The sequence below is a fragment of the Desmodus rotundus genome, chromosome X (genome assembly GCF_022682495.2).
Source record: "Desmodus rotundus isolate HL8 chromosome X, HLdesRot8A.1, whole genome shotgun sequence".
NCBI classification, from domain to species: domain Eukaryota; kingdom Metazoa; phylum Chordata; class Mammalia; order Chiroptera; family Phyllostomidae; genus Desmodus; species Desmodus rotundus.
Window position 1 is genome coordinate 36,059,553 of NC_071400.1, and position 24,828 is coordinate 36,084,380.

A 24,828-nucleotide genomic window follows, 5' to 3' on the forward strand; every position below is an offset into this window, starting at 1 on the left:
AAGTAGCAGAATATTTAACCAACCATGGGGTCCTTCTGAGCACAGGGCCCAATGTGATTGCATGGGTCACAAGCCCAGGAAGCCCATGTTTTGCCTAAGTAATACAGTTAATAAAAGAACCAAAATCTATACCCCTTCGTTCATGGAACAAAATGAACATTTTAACTTGAATAAAAGTGAGAATCTTTTAACAAGAATCCACTTCTAAAAAAATCTTTTCCTGCATGTAACCTCTTTTATTTATTTCAAAATGTCTATCTGTAGCAAATAAAAAGGGGAGCTTTTCCCTCGAGAACTTCTGTCAGCAGATGATCTTTTTTAGCCCTCTTCTGATATATTGAGGAATAGTTCTAATTTCTCTTAAATCAGATGTTAACATTTTTTCTCTGATAAGTACTTTACATACTCTGAACAACGGCTTCACATTTCTCACATATTTTGCTGAAGAGATTCCTGTTTCTCATTTTTAATCCCCAGTGGCTTAAGGTATCATATCTACAGATAGTTTACATCACAATCTTTGTAAGTAATATGATAGGACTTACAGTATGTCATTCTGCAGCACTATCTTTGGGTCTATTTTCAGTTGACTATTATGCTGAGTTGACTTAGATTAACAGCAATCCTTTGAAATTTGTTTTCCATGATTTGGTTGTCATAAAGCATTAGGATGCCCTCTAGATTATCCAGGCCAGTTCCCTGCCTCAAGGTATGCTCATATGTAACTCTGTAAGACAAATGGTTAGATACCACATTTCTATCTGTCCAGGGAGAAGGAACGTGTGATAGTACCAATAATCCTTATATATAGGGAGTGATGTCCAGAGAAACACCAGCTGCACTTATATTCCTCACAAGTCCCATTGTTCTTTGTTAAGTTAATTTTAAAAATTACTTTATTGTTGTTCAATTACAGTTGTCTGCATTTATGCCCCATGACTCCTCCCCACCCCAGCCACCCCCACCTCCCTCCCCTGCTTCCACCCCCACCTTGATTTTGTCCATGTGCCATTTATAGTTGTTTCTGAAAACCCCTCCCCCCTTTTCCCCATTATCCCCTCCCATCTCCCTTCTTGTTACTGTCAGATTTCAATGTCTCTGGTTATATTTTGTTTGCTCTTTTCTTCTGTTTATTATGTCCCAGTTAAAGGTGAGATCATATGGTATTTGTCCCTCACTGCCTGGCTTATTTCACTTAGCATAATGCTCTCCAGTTCCATCCATGCTGTCGCAAAGGGTAGGAGCTCCTTCTTTCTTTCTGCTGCATAGTATTCCACCGTGTAAATGTAACATAGTTTTTTGACCCATTCAGTTATTGATGGGCACTTAGGTTGCTTCCAGCACTTGGCTATTGTAAATTGTGCTGCTATGCACATTGGGGTGCATATGTTCTTTTGGATTGGTGTTCCAGGGTTTTTAGGATATAATCCCAGCACTGGAATTGCCAGGTCAAAAGAGAGTTCCATTTTTAGTGTTCTGAGGAAATGCCATATTGTTTTCCACAGTGGCCTCACCAGTCTGCATTCCCACCAACAGTGCACTAGGGTTCCCTTTTCTCCGCATCCTCTCTAAAATCTGTTGTTTGTTGATTTGCTTATGATGGCCATTCTCACTGGTGTGAAGTGGTATCTCATTGTGGTTTTAATTTGCACCTCTCTGATGGCTAGTGATGCTGAGCATCTTTTCATATGTCTCTGGGCCTTCTGTATGTCCTTCTTGGAGAAGTGTCTGTTCAAGTCTTTTGCCCATTTTTTAATTGGGTTGTTTGTCTTCCTGGAGTGTAGTCATGTGAGTTCTTTATATATTTTGCAGATCAAACCCTTGTCGGAGGTATCATTGGCAAATATGTTTTCCCATATACTTGGTTCTCTTCTCATTTTCTTTAATGCTGTTTTCTTTAGCCAGGCAGAAGCTTTGTATTTTGATGAGGTCCCAGTTTTTTATTCTTTCCTTTATGTCCCTTGCTCTAGGGGACAAATCCCATTGTTCTTGAATGCAATCATTCTTTTTTTTTTAATTGAAATTATTTGATGTGTCTTATTTCTTTACCTCAGGCAAAGTATTTTATTTCTAAACCTAACCTTAATTATATTCTTCCTGAGCAAACACAAAATGGAAATATACTTTTCTAACCACTGTATTCTACCATGTAAAACACTTGAAAACTGTTTTCACATCTGTTCCTTTTCAATGTGGAGACATATCTTGGTTAATCATTATTACTGTATATATTTCTCTTTTTTAATGAAAAACTATGGAATTATTCAGTTTTTCTTAAAAGTTCACTGATTTTTATATTTTAGATGTTCTTTAATGTTGAGTATATTCACAGCATGCTCAGTTTTCCTCACTGGTCCACTGGCTCCAAAATTTATTAGAATAATTTTATTTACCATATGTTTGTGTCATATTTGAAATGTTAGGAGAAAAATTGAATTTTTAATATGAAAGGTTCTTTCTTCTTTTATAAAAAAAATGCATTCTCTGACATTAATAAAAGTCACACTGGCATTCCCTTTCAAGAAACTCACTAAAATGACAAAGAGCATAAAAAATAATTAGATATCTGTTGAATGGAATTGGTTAGTTTTCTTATCTGATAAATTCTAATACAGAAAAAAAATGACAATTGGTAAGAAAGTCAAAACATGGCAGATACATTGGTATTTGAAGCAATTGTCATTATTTCATGTGTTTACAATAGAAAAAATAAATTTGATTTTTTGCAAATATTGCTGTATTTTTCTCTGAAAAATACTATAATGAATGGTGTGTTTATTAAGTTTTCAGTGAGGTACTGGCTATATCAAGGTTTTAGAAAAACAAATATGTATTTTCTGTCTCTAAGTATATTAACTAAAATGATAAAGGTTTAATATTCATTAACACTTGCTGAAAGGAAAAAAATGAGGTTAAAGATTGTGTTTTGCTTAGTACTGCATAACTTACTTTCACAAGTCCTACTTAAGTTTTGATTTCTAAATCTCTCCCCAGTGAAATCATAGCTCAAAAGTGTTTCATTAAAATGACAAGATAAGCTGTCCTGAATTCCTATGCTGGAGTGGAGGCAAGGGACAGAGTTCTGGGAGATCTTGCAAAAGAATTCCTAAGCTGTAGTGGAAACAAGCACAAGTTATTGACCTCAGTGAAAAATTGACAACATCTTCATCTTGAAGATAATAGGCGAAAGGATGTGCCAATTGTGTGCCAAACACTGTCTTGTCTTGTTGATCTTGTATTGATGATTCATAAGAGTTAAAACATGGAGGTTGGACTTATGGAATGTAGGGACTGTTAGAAGGACTGTTATATACTTTCAAGTTATACACTTTCGAAAATATTTAAAAATGCATATTTTGTTGCTGCATTGTGCAATCTTCCACTCTTGTCTACCCCTCTTCTATTTTTGTTTTAAATTGAGTTAACATGGGTTTAAAACATTACATAAAGTTTCAGGTATACTACAATATAATTAGATATTGGTATATATAAAGAACCCCTCTTTTTATTTTGAAATATTTTCTCAGAGAGTCAGAAATGGTTTACATGGTCTCATTATATCCCTACATATTATTTTGAACCATATGAAATTTTGCTATTTGGCCATTTTTCAGTCTATAACAATGGTAATTTCACATGGTTCAATCTAATAAAAAATATGTAATTCCCCCAAAATAAAGGTAATGCACTAGTATTATCCATTTTTTGTTATGTATGAAACTCAACCCTGCCTTAGTTGATCATTTACTGGCTAAGTTTGACATTTAAGAAAATTCTGTAGCAGATTTTTGGCATTAAAGGAGATTTGAAATTAGAAAACCTCCTCCCTGTTCACACAGGGACACCCTGGGAAATAGGCCTTAATGAAGTCACCTAATCAGTAGACTGGTCTCCTGTGGATACAGTCCTGTTTGCAAGTATGTCTTCAGCGAAAAATGCAGTGTGATTGGTCAATGTATCATTTTATTTATTTTTGTTCTAAATGAATATGCCCTGGTCATTCTAATGAGAGTTAGAGATACTGTGTCATATCTTGGATAGAGCTGGATGTTGACAAATTTTCCTAAGCCACCCATTTCCAAATCACTTCTGAAATGAGGACCAATACTCCATCCAGCACATGTTGACTTCTGCAGGTGTGAGTTTTCCCCAGTTCAGGGTGGATGCATCTTTAAACAGCTTCCTCTAGACTGGCTATAAAGAAGATTTTAGCCCGTCTAAAGGAAGAATGAATAGATTCTCTAAACATACTTTTCATTTTTTGTTCTAATATTATATTTGTTTTAGTTACTAAACAAGTGTCATATTCTTAACACCTCAAGGTTGGTAATCGCTTTAAGAAATCGTGGTACATTCTTTTCCTGAAATAGAAAATAATAGTCCTGTTAAAGACTGAGCATTCCATGCATCATAAGGGCATAGCTAGTATATTCCTTGTAAAGGATAAGCATTAATTTCCCTTATACAAAAAATCATCATCTGCCACACAAGTGGAGTGAGAGATCATCCTTACCATTTCTTTGTGGACTGCAGTTCTCCCCTGTTGATACAGGCTATAAATGGGAAATAAACAGTGTAATAAAATCAGGTAGTATGCAAAGATCTCACTGATGACTTTAGGTGAGCAAATCATAAAAAAAAAAACCCGACTATTGCCTAGTCCTAAATCTTTGCCAAGAACCATTCAGTAACCTCTTCACTCTCCACCACTTTTAACCCCATTTTTGAAGAGTAACAGATATTTGATTCTGATTTTTTTCACTAATCTAAAAGAGGGAAAATAATTAAGAATATTGAAAATATTACAGTTCACTGGACAAGCAACATAAGCACAGTCTTCAATAGCATTTATTTAATAAAATCAGAAGTTCCTCCTTTTATAACATATTTTTCAGTATATGGACCATACAAAAATAACTTGCTTTTCTGAATGGCAGATCCTTGATCCTTAGCTTCAACAAACATTTGAACCATGGCCGCAGCATAACATAAAACATGGGCTGTTTTGTTAAATTAGTGTTGTACGAGTCAAAAGTCTGAAGTATTTTTCTCTTTGTTCTTCAAATATATTACATATCAAACAAGTAGAGATTTTTAGACAGTATTTTATTTTTGCTTGGATAGAACAGCAAGGCTCTTTATTAGCCACAAGTTCTCTTGATTTTCAAATTTATTAATTTTTTAATTTTCTCTTCATAGAGAAAGAAATACACAGTTTACTTATTTGTAGCAATTTAGTCTTAAGAGGATGCCTTACAGCTCTGTTTCGAACACTGCTGTCCACTGAGTAATCACCCGGTGGTTGTGTGCTGAAAGCTTGAAGGAGTAAATTAAAAACTCAATAAGGAATGTGCTGAGGGTATGACTGAAGCAGTGCTGATTACCTGTGTCTAGACCTCCCTGCTTTCCTCTCTGGAGCCTACTAACTGTCCCAAGAAGAGACTTGGTTGAACAAATTTGAAAGTGTGAATCTTTTTTACTTAAACCCAAGCAAGAAATTAGGTGCCTATTTACAAGTCTGTCTCTAAGCCCAGCTCTACTTCAAAGTATTGAAACAAAGTATGAAAACAAAGTATTTACAAACAGTAGTGATACAACAGTACCTAGATAGAGACATAGTTACTTCATAAAATAATATATGATATAAGCCATAGAAGGTTATTTTAATTTAAAAAGAAAAATCAAAGAAATGCAGAGGTCAACTAGATACATCAACTTAAAACAATGCATTTTATGAAGTTAAGTTCCTAGGAATGACAGTCTGAATGACACTATTTTCTCTGGTTTTACCAGCTTTTAGCAGGTAATTTAAGCGTAATTATCATTCATGACTTTATATTGAAAGAATCACATAATGTTCAGAAATTTACATAATTATATCTCTGAGGTATTGGTGCCTGATTTTGTAAGTCTATAACATTTTCTACTAACTGATCAACTCCCGTGTAAATCGATGGCATTGATATTATTTATTCAGTAATCTATAATTATAGACTTCCTCTAACGAAGCACCCTATGCTTCATTGCCCTGTATTCTTGGGAGCTTTGTGGGTTTCAGCTTTGCAAGATTTGACTTAGAAGAGCTATTTTCTTCCCAGATGAATATTATGAGGTAATGAAGAGGTTACAGTGTTCCCTTCATTGTTTGAAATACCAAAAGGCAATACGACCTAATATACAATTGCCATAGTACTTTTAATATGTCTTCTTTTTTAACTTAAAGATTGGATTAAATTAAATGATAGTATCTGCCTGTTAAATTGACTATGACTATCTGCTTTAGGGAGTTATTTGTTTTGAAATTAGTTTTTTTCTTTTCCATTTTTTAATTGTTATTGTTGTTCAAGTACAGTTGTCTCTATTTTCTCACCACCACTTTCCCCCACCCCACCCATCCCCACCTCCCACCTAATTTTTTTCTATTGGAGACCATCTTCCTTTTATTTAATAAAACATATAACTAAGGTCTATCTAAATTTTAATTGTTTAATAAACAGAATACTGTGTATATATATTTGTATAAATTGTCTAAATTAGCAGAATTTAGGTCATTTATATTTTTTAAGTAGTCGCTTGAGGAATTTGACCCTTTGAATAGATCTGGTGAGCTAACATATATTCATATAATAATCTTTCCAAAAGCTATATGTATTTACACTTAAATGTATACTGTATTTTACTTTCTTGGTTACTTTTTTATTTTAGAATTTATATTAATCTTTTGCTTATTGATTACGTACATGAAGGAAGACATATAGGTATGAATACTCAGGAAATATAGCAAATAATAAAGAGAAGTAGCCTGGCTGGTATGGTTGGAAGAGCCAAAGAATAATCTGGAAACAATTAGTGAGAACTTTGGAGTTTCATTTGGATCTGATGAGCATTAAATCTTAGAAAAGAAGATAATCTGATTAAAGTTACAGTTTAGTAATATAGGAGAATAGAATCAGAGAAGTCAACGACTGCGTCATGCAGAGGTGATCCAGGTTAAGGGATGAGTGATACACACGGTGAGGAGACTCTGGCTCTCTGACAGATTGCCTGTGAAGAAGTGGTATTGCTTAGTCACTCGCTGAATTTGGAGATGAAGAAACAATACCAGAGACCATTCAAAGGTTGAGCCTGAGAGTTAATAAGAAGTGAGAAAATTATTCTGAGAAGTAATTAGGGGTGAGGCTAGGTTGGGAAATCTGTAAATGATGAAATCATTCTTAGACACATTGAAGTCTGAAATTATGTGAAATTTGGTAAATAACCATTTTGGGGGGTTAGCTGATCATTTGGCCCTGAAATGGGTATGGGGGTTAATAGCAGGTGGAGGGAAGGGGAGAAAAGGCATACAACTGTAATTGAATAACAATAAAAATTTAAAATAAAATAAAATAAAAGTATCTCCATCATAGAAGGGATCTAGAAACCTTGAAATTGAGATCACCTCCCAGAGTCCAAGAAAGAAAGGCCACAGACTGGATAGTGACACTTCGGTCTACTTTCTAAATAATCTTTCCACAACTTCTTTTAATTCCGTCAGGAGACAGCAGCGAGATTTGTAGGACAAAAGCATTGTAGTTGATGGAGAAAGAATCCAAGTATGTTCAGAGTCAAACTGGCTCTCTCTTAGAGCAGACTATTGAACTCCTCTTAAAGAATTATTGAGGAATTTAATCAAGACTTAAAGGAAAATCCTTCCCTCTCCCATTTTGAAACATCAATGTAAATTACACTATTGAGTTTTGATAATGCTTATCAGAAATACACACCTTCAGCTCCTTATCTGAGGCAGCCTGTTAGGCATTGCTGTCCATGCCTTGTACCATACTATCCTCTCCTTTCTCAGACTGGCCCAGAAATTGATTTGACCCACAGACAGCCATCTCTAGGCTGGTCTATTTTGTGAGAGATAGCCTGTCATGAACACTCCCAAAAGGCTGTTCTATACCGCTTGGATCAGTTTGATTCTTTCTCTTGCAGTGTTTGGGCCCAAAGCACAAAGAGGGATAAATGGCTTGCAAATGGCAGAAAGGAAAATAAAAACAGATACTAAGAGTACGCACACTTGGGTGGAGTGCATGGGTAGGGGAGAATGTACACTAAAATACAAAAATAATAACATAGTGGATTTCTATGGCTGTTGTTATAGCTGGAGGGTAAGAGTCAAGGTTGTATCTTGAATGGTGTTTCAGTTCTTCGTGACGCCACCCATACAGCCCATACAGCTGCCAAGGCTTGGTTCCTATTCCTTCTTACTTCCGCATTCATCCTTACATTAAACCTCCAACTTTGTTTCTTGCAAACTGTGTAACATGTTTATCAAGATGGTTATAACAGTAGCCAATTAACAGATGTTCCTTCTTTTCCTTTCCCTTCCTCAGTGCCCCACCCCACTGGGGTATCTAATAGCTCCATGAGACAAGGGGGGGAGTAAGTGAGGGTTAAACTACAATCAAAACATTATGGAATCTTCCCAAGATGGCATTAAGGGACATGAAAGGGGGATTTGACATTGCATGCCTGAGAGCAATGATGAAGAAAATGCAAAACAATTCTATGTTTATATCTTTACTGAGCTGAGACCGACCGCTCAATAGACTAGTTGGTTATACCTGCCTGTTTTCAAATCACTTTTGCCTTTAAAAAAAAGGGGAAGTGTAAATATCTACCCCTTCTTTACCCGGAAAGAGCAAGCAAAGGAACATGAATAGACTCATTGGCATAGACAATGGCAGGAAGTTGACTGGGGGAGTGGGGAGGGGGAACGGCGTGGGGCGAGTGATGGGGAAAAAGGCAGGACAACAGTAACTGAACAACAATAAATAAAAAAATGTAAATATCATCATGTTTTTAAAAAGATATGCTCCTAAATGTGAAAGGAATAGCTGTAATAAGGGCACATAAGTTTGCAGCAGTGTGCCTTTTATGGGCATTGGAAAATTAAGGGGGTCACACACCTATGCGTGCACACACATACAAGAACTTTTGCACTTTACAAAAATAGGTTTTTGTAAAGTTTCTGTGCAAAAAGTGGAGTCAAGTTGTTACGGCCTATCTGCAGTTGTGCAGGAACTTGGCTGGAGAGTCAGCCTGCTGTAGAATCTGGCGAACAAAGGAAGAACAACACTGTGATTGATTCAAAAGTTGGGCTAGCAGCTGATAAATTTCCACTTCTTTCCCGCACTCCAAGCATCAGCCGATGAGTAGTACCAGTTGTACAATTTACAACATTTTTTAGACTTGGTGCTGGGCTGCCATTATTTTCTATTCTGCGTGATATTTGTTAAAACTGCCTGCCTTGACTCTCATGAGGGCCATTCTTGAAAAGCTACCTACATTCCCACATTTACCTCAGTGCTGGGCACTGAAGAAGATACAAGAATACATTTGAACTCATGCTGGTGCTTCTGTCTTCCACTAGAGGATATCTGTATTTCTTACAAAGATGGTTAGGCTATAATATACACTATTATATTCTGGTATGGCAGTCCAGTCGAAGTTCATAGGTAAGGAGCTAGGTCTTCTATAAAAGTGCTCGATTTATTCCATGTCATTCAGAAGCTGCTTGTCATACAGGAAATCAAAACTTGGAAAGCAGGTCTCCCACTGGCCTTTGAAGAATCTATTTTTGATTTTTTGGAACTGGACTTCAGGAACTCCTAAAAATGTAAATCCAGATATCAGTGTAGGTATAATTGTTGCTTCATTGTTCTGTTTCATTCTTGGCTTTGGCCCTCTAAATGGAAGCATATGCATTTGAAGTAGGGTTACACTGACTGCTCCCGTTCTTTCCCACCTGCCCAACGGTGAGTCCTTGTTTTACTGATAAGGAGGTTACCTGCGTCCTTCAGCACCTCAGGGGCAGATTATGAGCTCCACAAGTGTCTGTACCTAGCATGACATTGATGCTAGTGTATACTCTAGAGCAGGGGTCAGCAAATGTTTTCTGTGAAGGGTCAGACAGTAAGTATTTTAGGCCTCACAGGCCAAAAGGTCTCTGTCACAACTACTCAATTCGGCCGTTATTGTGAAAGCAGCCCTAGATGATAGGTAATGAATTGAGCATGACTATGTTCCAGTCAAACTAGGTCTTTGGGTAAAGGAGCTGAATTTATTCCATGGACAGAAATTTGAATTTGGTGAAAATCTTATGTACCACAAAATACTCTTTTGAATTTTTAGAAACCATTGAAAATTGTGAGAACCATTCTTAGCATGTAGGCTGTACAAAAACAGATGGTAGTCTGGATTTGAACACTAGGACTCTAGACACATGCTTCCTAGATTCAAATGCTGGCCTCTCACCTCCCAACTATGTGACCTTGCAAGAGTCATTTCACCTAAATATACCTCAGTTTCTTTACCTGGAAAACAAGTTGGTGTGAGGGTTCTCTTAGGACAGGGCCTGGCATATATATTACAATCCCAATAAGTGGATGATATTATTAATATTCCTACCTAAAAAAACACCTATCTTTTCAGACAGTAACTTAGATTTCGTTTGTGGATGGTTTTGAACTGAGTTATATTTGTTCTTTTTCCAAGTTTGTGTTTTCTTAGTTTTCCCTTCACAAGTGTTCCATGCCCTTGGTGAATGATTGATTCTGATAAACAGAGTATTTCAAAGGTCTCTTTGAAATATTAATTACTTAAATTATTGAATGTGAGATATTTCACCAGAGGCATCAAGTGTGGTTTTCTAGTAAGTGTTAACATTGAGGTTTGCTGGCTGTTTGTTTATTTATAGAATGTATAATTTTCTTGTTCCAATTCTATAGCATATCGGTAAACTGGAAAGAATGAATATGCATAAACATTGTTTTTCAACTACCATTTGCTATCAAGCTGTCATACAGTAGGCAAACTACCAAAAACGTACCTCTGGCCAAAAAATACTCTTCACTGAACAAGCTCCTCTTTAAAATGCAAATACATCAAGAAAAGTTAACGCAATCATTCAGTTTCCCTGACAAACTTTTAGGTAATACCTATCATGTAGCTATTTGGGGAGCTATCATCATCTCATCCTTCACCATTCAGCACTTTGTTGTGGAATATCCATTTATCTTGTGATGCTAATACAGTACCTATTCCAGAACAAATATACAAAAAGCATTAACTTTAAGTTAAAATTATTAAGGAAGAGTAGTATTCACTATGAAGTTTATCAGTGTTGTAATGACTTACTTCACTGTAGGAAACTGTTAACTGTTCTGGCAAGGAGATAACCAAATGAATGAACTATCTGACCAACATTTCCCCATATAGTTTTAACTTTAATTGTTCTGAGATTAGTTTAGCTTTTTGGTGCATGCCACTGTGCAAGGCCTTAAACGGGGAGCACAGTGTTTTTCTGTTTTGTTTTACAAATTTTCAACATAATGTAATTGCTACACTGCCCCCAGCTCATCCTGTAGTTTCTAGTAATTTCTTCTAACCTCCTGTGCCCTCTTTTCCCTCTTGGAAGTTTTCCTCTTTTGAACAGGAACTTCTGCCTTCATTATTTCCCTTAGAACTTTATACATTCTACTTATGCACTCTTTTAATCTCTCTGGAATAATATCTTGATTTTCTTAAACACTTTTTTATAACTGTGAATAACTTCATGGGCTATTATCCTAGTTATCATATGTTGGTATTCCAAGCTTTCCAAGTCCGTGTCCTTTCTTCACTTACTTTCAATTAAGCTACAAACTGACAAAAACATCACATCAGGTAGAAGCTTTCTAGATTCTTATGGATTGCAATGCAAGTTACTCAGGTTTTTGTCATGTCTGTTGATACACTGCTTTGTCAAATGGTTTGATTTTGTTTATTTCTGACTCATGTTTTATTATTACTCTTAGAAATTAAGGTCCTGCAGCACCTGTTATTTCCATCATATTATGATTGCCTGTTGCTTAGTGTATTACCATTTATTGTTCCATGCTGAGTTATAAGAGCTATTTGTCAAGCCCTGTTCCTTTATTTTGGTTTTTTAGATTCCCAGAGAAGGGATTTGATTCCTTCTTTTCTAATATGTGAGCAGTCTCCTAGTTTTGTGTCATCAACAAATCCATACATCTCGCAGCATGGTCTAAATCTGGACCATAATAGATAGTGTAAAACAGATTGAATCTAACACTGACTTTTCCGCTTATCACTGCCTTCCTATGCTGTCAGCTTCCATTTACTACTGCTCATGACCTTGGTCACTAAACCAATTTTACTTTTTGATTTAGTCTTTCACCATTAATGCCAAAAGTAACCATTCTGCTTTGCTCAGAGTATAGGTAGAATATTTGTCACTGCAAATTAAATTGTGTCCTGTGTATAATTCATTTCTCTCTCACTCTGGTCCATTTTGCATGCTACTGTGAGGCTGAACTTAAATGTCACCCTTATCACATCATTGTCTTGCTGAAGATCTACCAATGGCTTTTTATAGTCAATGGAAGCATTTTCAAACTTCTTTCTTTGATATCCAAGTCTCTTTAGAACTTTGCTCTAATTGACGCATCCAACTATAACTCTTCTACCTTTCAACTCTGTTGCTCTCCTCATGGTTTATCAGGCACAACACCTATATTTAATTTCAGGGAGCTACACTCATTCAAAATGACCTGGAAAAGTTTCACCTCCTTATAATTATATGATATGAACAAGCAGGACTAATATATGGTGGTAGAAATCAGAGCAGAGCTCGCCTCTAAATAGTGGGGGCAAGAGGGAACTTATTGGGGGTGATGGAAATGTTCAATATCTTGATTGTGGCTGTGGTAACATGGGTGTAGCCACTTATCAAAACTCACCAAGCTGTACACCTAAGATCTGTGCATTACGGTATTTGTAAATTTATACACATATACACACGTGCACACACACTCACATGTGCATACAGAGAGCAAGTGACTGCCCTGGGTGGTGTGGCTCAGTTGAAGTGTCATCCCATAAACTAAAAGGTTGCGGGTTCAATTCTTGGTCAGGGCACATACCTGCATTGCGGATTCAGTCCCCAGATAGGGTGTGTGTTTGGGGGGGGGGGGCAACTGATAAATGTTTCTCCCTCACATCCTTGTTTCTCTGCCTCTCTCTTCCTCTCTTCCCTTCTCTCTGGAACCAATAAGTATGTCCTCAGGTGAGGATTTAACAAAAGCCTTTAAGCTAGTGAGTACATGCATGTGTGCTAGGAGTCAATACATACAGATTTTAGTGTCTTTAAACCAGTCATTATTCAGCCTTTTTAATGTAATGTTTTCAGGGGGTTAAGTCCTAATTCTTCCATGAATCTTTCCCAACTCATCAAGTCCACAGACAGCATAGTTTTATTTTTAAAAATTACTTAATCTACATAAGTATTATGTTACATAGTAGGGTCCTACCATCAGTAAAAGGTGTTTTGCTTCTTTTGGGTCACTTTACACTGATTGGTTGATGGCAGTTTATTCAACTTTGAGCAGCTGAATTCATCCAAAAAGTCTTAATTAAACAATTGAGAATTCAAAGAGGCTGTAATAGTGAAGTGAAGCCATTTTGCCCAGGTTATTAGGATCTTATGAAATGATCTTTATAGTATTGGCTTTGGTTTAGGCATTTTTGAGGAGTAATGAACTGAAGTTGGGTCTTAGTTAATAGGAAAGTCCGAGGCACTAGGTGTTTAAATTCCTGAGTAATAAGGGGTATTGCAGTTAATAATGTTTAAAAAGGAATGAGAGCTCAGAGTATTTTCAAAAACTGTGTAGGGTCAGAGATTTCTCACTACTGGCATGCTAACAAGTCAGTCTGCCACAGCTTCAGGTACATTGGCAGAAGACAAAAGATCTAGGGTCAGAGACAAAGAACTCGTGGTACAGCAAGCACTGTAAGCTTCATGTTCACATTGCTTTCCCTTGCCTTCTAGCTCCCACAGAGTGACAGTATGGTGGGCCCAGGCAGATGCTATGCACACAGTTGGTTTGTGTTACTGCTGAGGAACCCAGGCTTAGGGGACCTAACTCTTTTATAATGGACTAAAAGCAAACCGTCCTGACATGTGCCCTAGAGGGAGATACAATGTTTTGAAAGCAAACAAACCTTCCCTCTGCCCTGGAGGGAGACACTATGTCTTTCAAGATTGTTCACTATAAAAGCATCCTTGAAAAAGATAGTTTAGAACGAAAGCCATCAATGCTTGTACTCACAAAATATGCACATATGTGAGAAACCCATAGAGAATAGCCTCTAAATAAGTTTGTGCTAGCTATCAGGGAATAGCCTTGCAAAGAGGTATAACAAAAATAATTAATTTACCTAGTGTTCATTTTAATCTATAATGTCTCCAAACTCTTCTGGGGAAATTGTCAACACAATACAGGTAAATATTGATGCTGAAAATTGAGATCAGCAAGCATTCAGCATCTACTGAATGACCAACACTGTTGGAAACATGAAATAGAAGGTACAACCCATGCCTTTCATTTTACCCAAAGATAAGCAGCTCACACAGAGCCCGCAGGGCTGCATGCAGCCTGCCTAGCTCCTTAATGCTGTCTCTGATCTAGTTTCAGGATGAAAGATTAGGAAGTTGTCTCTGAATCTTTACTTCTCAGACATTCCCATATATTTCCATTTTAGTGTCTAAAAAGCATTAATAAATTTCTCCTTAGTCATTCTTTCACTTAGTAAAATAGGTATTTTAAATTTTAAGAAAGTGCATTTTCCTATATAACTCAAAAAAGAAAAGCTATTTTCCTTTTCAATGGAAAAAAAAAAAACAACCTCTTAAGAGATATTTTTCCTAAGTTAGATCACATAGACCAAAATATTAAAAACACAAACAAAAAACCCCAGCCAGTTCCTACTAATCATATCTAAGTAAGAATGAATGTCTTTATGAACTAAGTGAACTGTCAACTTCCCACAATTCAATCACATACCAAATTTCACTGAAATTTATTTAAAATGAAGGATAACTTCTTTCAGATGGTCGTGTTGCCTTCCATATTGTTTTAAGAAGACTGAAATATAAATCAGTTCTACAATATACATATAACCTTCATTCTTATGGTTAAACATTACGTAAAAATCTCCCAGCTCCTTTGAAAGTTATCCAGAAGCAAATTAAACAGTAATGGTGGACTGAAAACAATATATATACTTGTCTCCTTTAATATATCAGTGATTCTTACAAAGACCTGGCTTTTCTTTTTCTTCTTTTTCTTTTTCTTTTTTCAAAAAACAGAACCATTTAGCATATGCCTTCTTTGGTTCTTTGGGATGTGGGTGAAGAAAAATGTTAGAAATCACAATGGTTTGTAGACCTCCAAAGGCCAAAGTACAGAAGCAGATATGTAGTGTATCTGTGGTATTAAATTTTAATGATGGGAGATTAGGAAAAAGATGTCTAAAAAGGTTTCTTGCAGGGGACATATGATAATGAAAGAAAAAGTTCAGAAACAGTAATCTAGCATAGTATTTTGATCAGTGTTGCCAGATGGCAACCACTAAATTAAGGAAAAAGAATTTTATTGAAATGGTATCCATAATGTCATTGTTATAAATTTTAAAATTTTTTCCGTATTATTTATGTAACACCATATATACATACTATTTTGTATTCTGCTGTGTAGTATTATACATATTCATCTTTCTACTTAATTTTCATATTGACTTTTTATAAGAATGCATAAAATTCAGTTGTATTGTGGCTCTCTTCTGCTGTACTTCTGCAACTTTAAAAATTCCTTCCATGTCTCCTCTGCAGTTTTGCTTCTCCTGATTTCCTAATGAAAATTGAGATCCTCGGGAATTGCATGTTCTGCCCCCACCTCGTTACATATACTATCTAAGAATAATCTTAATTAGCTTCCAACAGTACTCAGATCTTTTATTTTTTTATTTTTACTTTTTAAAGATTTTATTTATTTATTTTTAGACAGAGGTGAAGGGAGGGAGAAAGAGCAGGAGAGAAACATCCACGCGTAGTTGCCTCTCGTCCTCCCCCACTGGGGACCTGGCCCGCAACCGAGGCATGTGCCTTGACTGGGAATTGAAGCAGTGACTCTTTGGTTCGCAGGCTGGCGTTCAATCCACTGAGCCACACCAGCCAGGGCAGCACTCAGATCTTTTAGTTCCAGCCCAGAGTTTGCTCCTGGGTTCCAGACTCATGTTTCCAACTTTTTACTGGATATCTCTACTGAGGTGTTCTTTAAAAAATAATTTCAAAAGTGCTCATCACATTTTCTCAAACCTGTTTACTCCTGGTCATCTAGATTCCTTCACTACCCCTTGATCTCACCCACCCAGCCAGGTCCTGTTGAAAGTATTAATACTTTTAGAATATCCATCCTGCCCATGTACTCTGGTATCGCCTTACTCCTTTATCTCTTACTTAGATACTTACCCTATAGTCCTAAACATCTCCCTGCCTTCTGTCATGCCATCTTCAGTCTTCCATCACAATGCTATGTGACAAGTCTTTCCGAAGTGTAAATCTGATCAAGTCACTTCTTATTGCTTATGGTTACACTGCTCAATATAATAGCCAAGAGTTACATAGAGCTATTGAGTTCTTGAAATATAGCTAATCTGGAGTGAAATGTGCCAAAATAAAAGTGTTAGCTTTTTAACACTTAGATAAGATCAAGGTAATTATTGTACAGATTGATTTAAATATTCACTTAATATATTCAAATTGATTTTGCCTATTTCTTTTTATTTTTTAAAATATGGCTACTAGAAAATTTAAAACTATTTATGTGGTTCAAATTTGTGCCATGCATTGTACATCTATTGGGCAGTGCTGGCTTATAAGATAATGCTCAAACTATATCATAAAATTGTGATTTCTCATCACCTGGCCGCCATATGCCTAGTCCATCTCATCTTCTGCTAGCTGCCACGCAGAAAGAGCTGCTCTTGGTGTCAGATTGATCTGAGTTCATTCCTGGTCCCTTCCACATGCCAGCTGTGTGATCTGCAGTAAGATGCTTAAAATTTCTAAGATTTAGTATCCCCAGATGAAAAAGAGAGAAAATACCTATTTCAATGTGTTGTTGGACAGATTAAAAGGTACAACAAATGTGAAGTGCCTGCTGCATAAAATTTAATTTTCCTGCATACATTCCAGCCTCACCAAACTGCTTTCAGTTCCTCTTTCCGCTCTATTGTGAAGAGCAGGTGTCTGTTCAGTTCTGTCTGCACACTTAATATTCCTAAAAGTGCATGACCCCCTTTCTCTGTTCAGTCACTAGGGTTCTACATTCCTTTTATTTTTCCTGTTTTCACCAAATATTAGATCTGAGGACATCTGTTTCCCTTTATCCTTTTTAATTCAGTATCCTGTCCTAGAGAATTCATTTTAGAGTAAATGACTGTAACACTGAGGAAATCTCAAGTCAAGTGAACAGCAAAATCAAAAAAGATTTTAGCTTGTTCTTCTTGCCCCATAAGACAATGTTTTATTTCTGTGATCTAATACCCTATAGTTAACTCTTTAAACGAAGTACAAATTAAATTTAACTTTGGAATAGCATCAGAAACCATTTCTTTTCCTTCATTCCTCACTTTTACTTCTCTTAACCCTTCTGCCTCTGAATGCCCCCTACCCCAGACCCACACATTTAGCTAACAAACATTAACTGTCTTATTAGGGTCCTTTTCATCAGCTGGGCCAATTGGGAAACCAGGCCTCAGCTCACTTTCTTATCAACAGTATAGCAGAGGGTTTCTGGCAACTGACATTTTGAGACAAATACTCTAACAGATCTTGGAAGTGTTTTTGATGGCCAAAGTTGTCAAAGGTTCAATGTTCTACATACATTTCCATTAGGAATTTCCATAAACTTTTTTGGAGTACTCACTCATATATTCTTCTTCACAGTTCTTTCCCACAGGAAAAACTTAGAAACAAAGTAGCGTCCTAAATGGGATGATGAGACTCTGGCTAAAGTTCCTCAAATGTAAAATGTGGCCTTTAAAAAGGTGATGTGGTCACCTTTTTTTTAAGCAATGTCAGCATTTCAAAATGAGAAAAGGATATGGACTAGGTAGGAATTGGATGCAAATGTGTTTCACCAATAGTGTCTTTTGAGATAATCACAGATGATAGTTGAATGCTGAAGGTATTAATACAATCAGTGTTTAACCTTGTGTAACTCAGCTTCATCAAATCACACCCTGTGCATTGATTGCATTAAGCTGGGTCAGTGGTTTCTTCTTAGGAATATCTTACAAGAATCTTAACAGGGAGGCAGCAGTAGCTGGTCAGCTACTGTTTATTTGGGTACTGAGCATGTCATCAATAATACAAAAGACAAGGCCTTTAAGTTGAAAGAACAGTGGGATTGGCATGAATTTTGCTTAATGGTGTGTAATAAGCAAAGTAGTCTGTGGTGCCAGAAACTGACAGGATCCATTATGTTAAAACAGATATATGTCTTTAATTTAGTGGTATTATGTAAATCTGACAGGAGTTTTTCCCTTTATTTTCCTGTAGTTTAACTTTAATTGCTCCAAGATTAATTCCAATTTCTCCTTCCCTCCAGAAGGTGATGAGACTGGCGTGATGGATAATCTCCTAGAAGCCCTGCAATCAGGTGCAGCATTCCGAGACCGCAGAAAGCGGATTCCCAGGAATCCAGGTGAGACCCCTTCCAGCTCACTGGTATTATAATATGTGACTGTTCAGAACCAAGGACACCCCCACAACAAAAAGAAAAAAGAAAAAGAAAGCTTTCCACATGAGAATGTTTTTTAACAATTGATCTCAGTTCATGTGCGAAGTCTCAGCAAGCTTCTCCATCTACTTGACTGAAAGTTTCAACCTGGTAAAAGTATCTTCAAATAACTGAAAACTTTGCAAAACATATCAGAAACAAGGACGCCACTGTGCTTAATATTAAATATTTTAATTGTTATTTTATGAGCATGTGGTTTCTGTGGAAGTTGTGGTTTAAAACTATATATATAATTGAATCATTAAAAGTAATTGGCCCTAAGGATGTCACATTAGCTATTTACCGATAAGGAAATTGAGACAATCTTTCTTTTTAGAGACCGTTTTGGCTTTGCAGTTCAGTCCATTCTCCATGTTAACAAAGAGAGCAGAGGTGCAGATAATCTAAGATCCCCCAAAGTCCCAAGTGTTGGAACACATGTTTGTGTGTGTTTTTGATTAGTAGCAAAGCCACAAAATGAAAGTTGATCTCAGGGGCATGAGAAACATGAAAACAACCTCTCTCACTCGAGTGTAACTAGAAGGCTTTCCACGTTCCCCATGTATGCCCTATGGCTGAGGTATACAGTAGTTCCATTCAGGATAATCCAAATAGGCTGAGCTATCATCTCCTCTAAGTAAGTTTTCATATTTTTTAGTCCATATCTTAAAGTAGAGGAATAAATTAGGTGTGTTGATTTTAAATGCCCTCTTCATGGGCTGTAAGGCTATATAGGGAAGTAAATAAAACAAGGAAAATTAATAGTTAGTATGTGAACTCTACTTCTTTTAGAGTAATAAGATTTGCCTTCAGTACCCTGCAATTCAAAACGTATTCTGGATTTGGACTGGAAACTATCATATGTCGTTAGAATGCAAATTGGTGCCTCTCAAAACCATTGTACTCCAACAAACCAGTGAAAGAAATGGAGCATAGTACAGAGCTATCCAAGAAGCTTTTGGCAGTGGTAAAACTTGTGGCAGAAGATAGTAAAAGTTATATTCATCTTTTTTACATTTGGCTGAATCCTGGTGGGTTGGTTTAGCCTGAAGGTAAGATATAATTGAGATGACAGACATGTTTTGGTTGGAGTATAAGACTGCTTTGTATATATGAAGACATTGAAGGTGGCATACAAAAAGAGTGGAAGACTGGAGGAAAGAAAATTAAAATCTACATTTATATGTTCATATTACTTTCTTAAGGTAACGCTGCATGGGAGAACGTTAGGAGCACTACTGCTCTGTTAGTGTGAGGCGGCCATTCCATTGATCTTCTGTCTTTATCTGTGAAATGAGAATGTTCTACCATATGATCAGAGGCCCCTTTCACCTCTTAAGGAAAACAGAAACCTTCACTGCTCTTTGTTGAACTATCAGAGCATTAATAGTCAGTGGAAAGCAAACTGAAATAATTTTTATATTGATTCGGTTCTTTGTTAAGCAGCAGATAAGTAAAAGCATGTTATTCTGTGCCTTAACAGAAATAGCATCATCTTTCTAGTCTGTTTCTTTTAAAAATACATTTGTGCTGCTTGGGCAAAACCAAAGGGGGGTAGGATCTAGGGTGGGAGGTGGGGATGGCTGGGATGGGGGGGAGTGGACGGGGAAAAATGAAAACAACTGTATTTGAACAACAATAAAAAATGTAAAAAACCCACAAAAAACATTTGCTAGGGCCCCTGTCTGAATAGTCTCACACCTGCAGCTGACTCTAGAAAGACTGCTGGGAGAGAGCTATCATTACGTGGGGCTCTGCGAGTTTGGTATTCAAGGGAATACAGGGTTGTACGCTGTAAAACACTAAGAATATGTTCAGAAACTGCACAACATTATAGTACTGACTCCAAGTAATCTAAACTGAGATCTCTTTTGATTTTTAGCTAGAGTGCCTCCATGAACACATAGGGTCAAAAATATCATCCTATTTAGCCCTGGCAGTCATTCCCTGTGGCAGCAGCCAATGCAAATGTCCAGCAGTAAAAAGAAAATAGAAGGCAGGCATGCAGTTGCCATGATCGGTAGGCATCTCAGACGTCAGTAGAAGAGCTTGGAGCAAGGGAGAGAGGAAGACAGGCACAGAGTAGACAAGTCTGCCAAAACCTCTCCTGAATGCTTCTTCTTTCTAGAAGCAACAGAACCAGGGACTTTTTCAGGTTTCCTCCTTGTTTCTGACTTTCCTAGCTAAATCATTTTTTCCTGCTGGTCGTGTGTGTGTGTGTGTGTGTGTGTGTTGACTTTCTTAGGCACCTTATTTGGTTTTTTTCCCAAGATTCCATTGACTTTATGTTATTACAATTTCTCTGTTCAACACTGGCGTCCTTTTTGCTTTCCAACAATCTCCACTTGAACATGATAGGATAAAAGCAGTAAAACCAAATTATTTTTTAAAATGGCCCTGGCTGCTGTGGCTCAGTGGATTGAGTGCTGACCTCTGACCCAAAGGGCTGCCAGTTCAATCCCAAGTCAGGGCACATGCCTGGGTTGTGGGCCAGGTCCCCAGTAGGGGGCGCATGAGAGGCAACCACACATTGATGTTTCTCTCCCGCTCTTTCTCCCTCCCTTCCCCTCTGTCAAAAAAATAAATAAACAAAATCTTTTTTAAAATGGCTATTTTCTCTAAGTAAAGTAAGATAAGAGGAAATAGCCAAAAATCTGAAATCAGAATAAGCCACAAACGGCAAAGACATACTGCTCTGCTTGCTATCTCTGTTATTACTTACAGATGGAAGTAATAATATATAAAATACACAGCTCTACAGTTCTGCTTCTAATTGCAGTGTTTTCAATTCCATATTTAAATGAGGTGACAGTCTGTATTCTTTATTAGAAAATTAAAATGTTAATAAATGGTATAATCAGTTGCCTAAATTACAGTTATTCCGCACTGAGCCTATATCCCCTTCCCAAGAGTAACCCACATTACGTAACTCAGAAGGCGCTCCAATGTATTGCCTACAGCCAGTTCAGCTGAGAGCACTGTTTCTATTCAGGGCACCAAAAGACATGTTAAGGGAGACTATCATATCAGGAGTGATATTAAAAACATTAATACCTGGTGTAGCACAGGCCCTAAGCAGTCAGAATATACACAGGCAGTAAGTAGCCACCGTGGTCTACTAATTCATTCTGGCTGCATATCAACCCTTATTACATCTTTGCTTACGTGAAACTGAGATTAGGAAATGAGCCCCAAACATGCATTAATTCATCACATATCTGTTCTGTGAAAGGTTGTGAAATAATGAAGATAAGACATCCTTAGTTATCCTTTTTATCTTTCGTATAAGCCCTGTGTCTTGTAGGAAAGATAAAAAGTACAGAAAGACTACAGAATAAGGCAAATGATAATAGTTATTATATAAAAGGTGTTAACCTATTATGTAAGATACTTATGGAATATATCAGAAAAAAGTCATGAAGAAAAATGCTTGGAAGGGTGATACTGGATTTTAACAGTAGGAGTTGGAGGTAGGGATAGTAGTAAGCATTTTAGTCAAATGAAATGTCATCAAGACAAATACAGAGGTAAGAAAATACAAAGTATTTTTGGAGAATGGCAAATAGTAAAACTAATGGTTCAATAAAGTGCAAAGGTATGGAGATAATTCTAGAAAAGCAAGTTGGTGCCACATCATAGAGTACTTGAATAAGATATCGAGGTGTTAGCACATAATTCTTTAGACACTGGTGATATATTGAAGGCTTTTAAGCAGTGAAGGAGTGCAAACAAAGCTATATATTAGGACATTTCGTCTATAGAAGAATGAATGATGAACGAGAATTCTACTCTCATATTCTTAGTCAAAGGAGATAATGTAGGGGAAGTAGAGTAACCAGGAGTTAAGGATGATTCTAGGGTTTTGAGTGTGATTAGTTCAAGAAAACTATTAAGATCAGGAGAATGACTGTCAATAGAAGATAAATTCCATTTGGGTTAAGTGAACCTAAAACGGGTGGCACGGCATTGAGGCAAAGATATTGAGAAAATTTTTGTAAATATGGGTGTAGATTTCATCACGTGGTTGAGTTCATGAGATTCCTGGAAATGGAAGAGATTGTTAGAAGGATTATTAAGAAATAAAGAGATCCACAATGAGAATCTTGGAAATGCCTCCACTTAGGGGCTAAAAGTAGAACTAGCTAAGAAGATAGACAAGGAAGAGTTGGGCAGGCAGGAGGAGAATGCAGACACTCTTGTTCTAGAAGCAAAGGAAGAGAAAGTATTAAGAAAGTCGGACATATTAAACAATGACATATACTACAGTGGAATCAAAAAAGATAAAGACCAGTGATTTGCCACTTTGGAGCTTTCTAGTGACTTTTTAAGAACATCTTTTCAACATTGCGATGTAACTGGGAGCTGAATTCAGGAGTAGATAGTGAGGCTATAGGGATAGATAGTATTAGTTCAACAATTGAGCAATGCTGTTGAGAGCCTCCTGGGTGTCATATTCTAGGTTAGGTACTGAGGATCCAACACCAAATAGGCCCCTTGACTCAAGGAATTTACATACTGCTTGAGAAAACATGAATGTAAGCCATGTGATACAATTGCAACACAATTTTCTATGTGCCGTAACAGATAGGAATTGTATGTTTGTACAACACAGGAGTTAAGAGTAACTTTCCCTACCCCCTCACCTTTCCAGAGCCCTTGCGTCCCTAGAATGTGGACTATGCTTTGTGGAAGCTTGGTGGGTAAAAGGAACATCTCAGTTTTCCTTAATAACCTAGTATGAATCTATCATCAATGAATTTTGTTAAATCCTTATGTACCCTCTTTGTTTTAGCCTTTGTTAGCACTTAAGATACTATATGTTTTACAACGCACTTTGTAAAGAATCGCCTGTCATTATTTCTGATGTTGTCATTATAAGATCAAAGCTAAGCTTTAGAGGGGGAAAAACACAGAGAAAAACCTTGAAGGAGTGAAAAGCACACTTAATATAAATACACAATGCCACATCTGTTTTGTTGCTGAATAGCTATCAATCCTTAACACTTGCTTCCCCTCCTTTAACCAGCTTGACTTCTTCATTCTTTGGCCACTCTGTGTGTAAGTGTATATATAAAAAGGCTTCTTAGCAATAGATAGATATCTAACTTAGTTACTTTGGCTATGACTAGATTTTGATATATAATTCTAGACTTTAAAAAAAACACAAGAGAAGCATTATACAAAACAGGAAACAGAGTAAATGTAATTTGATTTTAGAACCACACAGGGCAACCAAGAAAACTAAATTTGAAAAACTACAAGAAATGCAGGAGACACACGATCTTAATTTTATGGACCCACAAGATAACAGTATAAATGAGAAGGTATAAGTTACCATGAGAAAAAAAGATAAGGGACAAGAAACAATGATGCTCAACATAGAAAAAGAAACAAACTCTAAATATTAGGGAAAATATCTTTATGGCAAAACAAAATGTACATTTTTCTAGGCCTCTCTACCTCACATAAATAATAAAGCACAGGTTTTCCTGGCTCTTGCCTCCATGTATACATTCAGGACCTGAGCTGCCTAGGACCTGAGCTGCCTATAAGGGATCTCTGAAGCATTTGTAGAAGTTCTCAGGGAGCATTTCACAACACAGTCACCCACCACTGTTCCCCAACCTCCGCCTATAACACCAGGCATTTCCACACCTGCTCTTGCCTATGGCTGGCACTGTCATGCCTTCACAATTCTAGAGCTAGAACGTGGTCAGTGACAGAGTGGGAGGAAATGACACTCTCTTTCTTTATTTTGGCATTGCACCAGTATACCAAGCAGTACTACCTATGCCTCAAAATCTTGCAGACATGTTTAGAGAAATGGCCCTCAGTTTTATCAGCCCTCTCAGTTTCCATAGGATTGGACCTCACAGAACAAAGGCCCAAAGACAAGCCCATGACAGATTCCAGGAAGTACTCAACATTATCCTCCTTTTTAAAAAATATCCCTGCAAGGATATGTTTATTGGAGGGAGGGAGGGAGGGAGGGAGGGAGGGAGAGAGAGAGAGAGAGAGAGAGAGAGAGAGAGAGAGAGAGAGAGAATGTGAAAGGAAAACATCAATCAGTTCCCTCCTGTATGCACTCCGACCAGGGATTGAACCTGCAACCTTTTGATGTACAGAACAACGCTCCAACCAACTGAGCCACCTCACCAGG

General features: G+C 37.0%; 1 protein-coding gene across 4 annotated transcripts in view; it reads left to right on the forward strand.

The window, feature by feature from the left end:
* DIAPH2 (diaphanous related formin 2) overlaps positions 1-24,828 on the forward strand; it is an 876,560-nt gene that overhangs the window by 688,730 nt on the left and 163,002 nt on the right. For 3 of the 4 annotated variants that reach the window (XM_053916890.1, XM_053916892.1, XM_053916893.1), the window contains one exon: positions 18,498-18,593. In XM_053916890.1, the coding sequence (XP_053772865.1) occupies positions 18,498-18,593 (96 nt within the window). The remainder of the gene's footprint in view (positions 1-18,497; positions 18,594-24,828) is intronic. The other variant, XM_053916891.1, reaches the window with a different exon arrangement.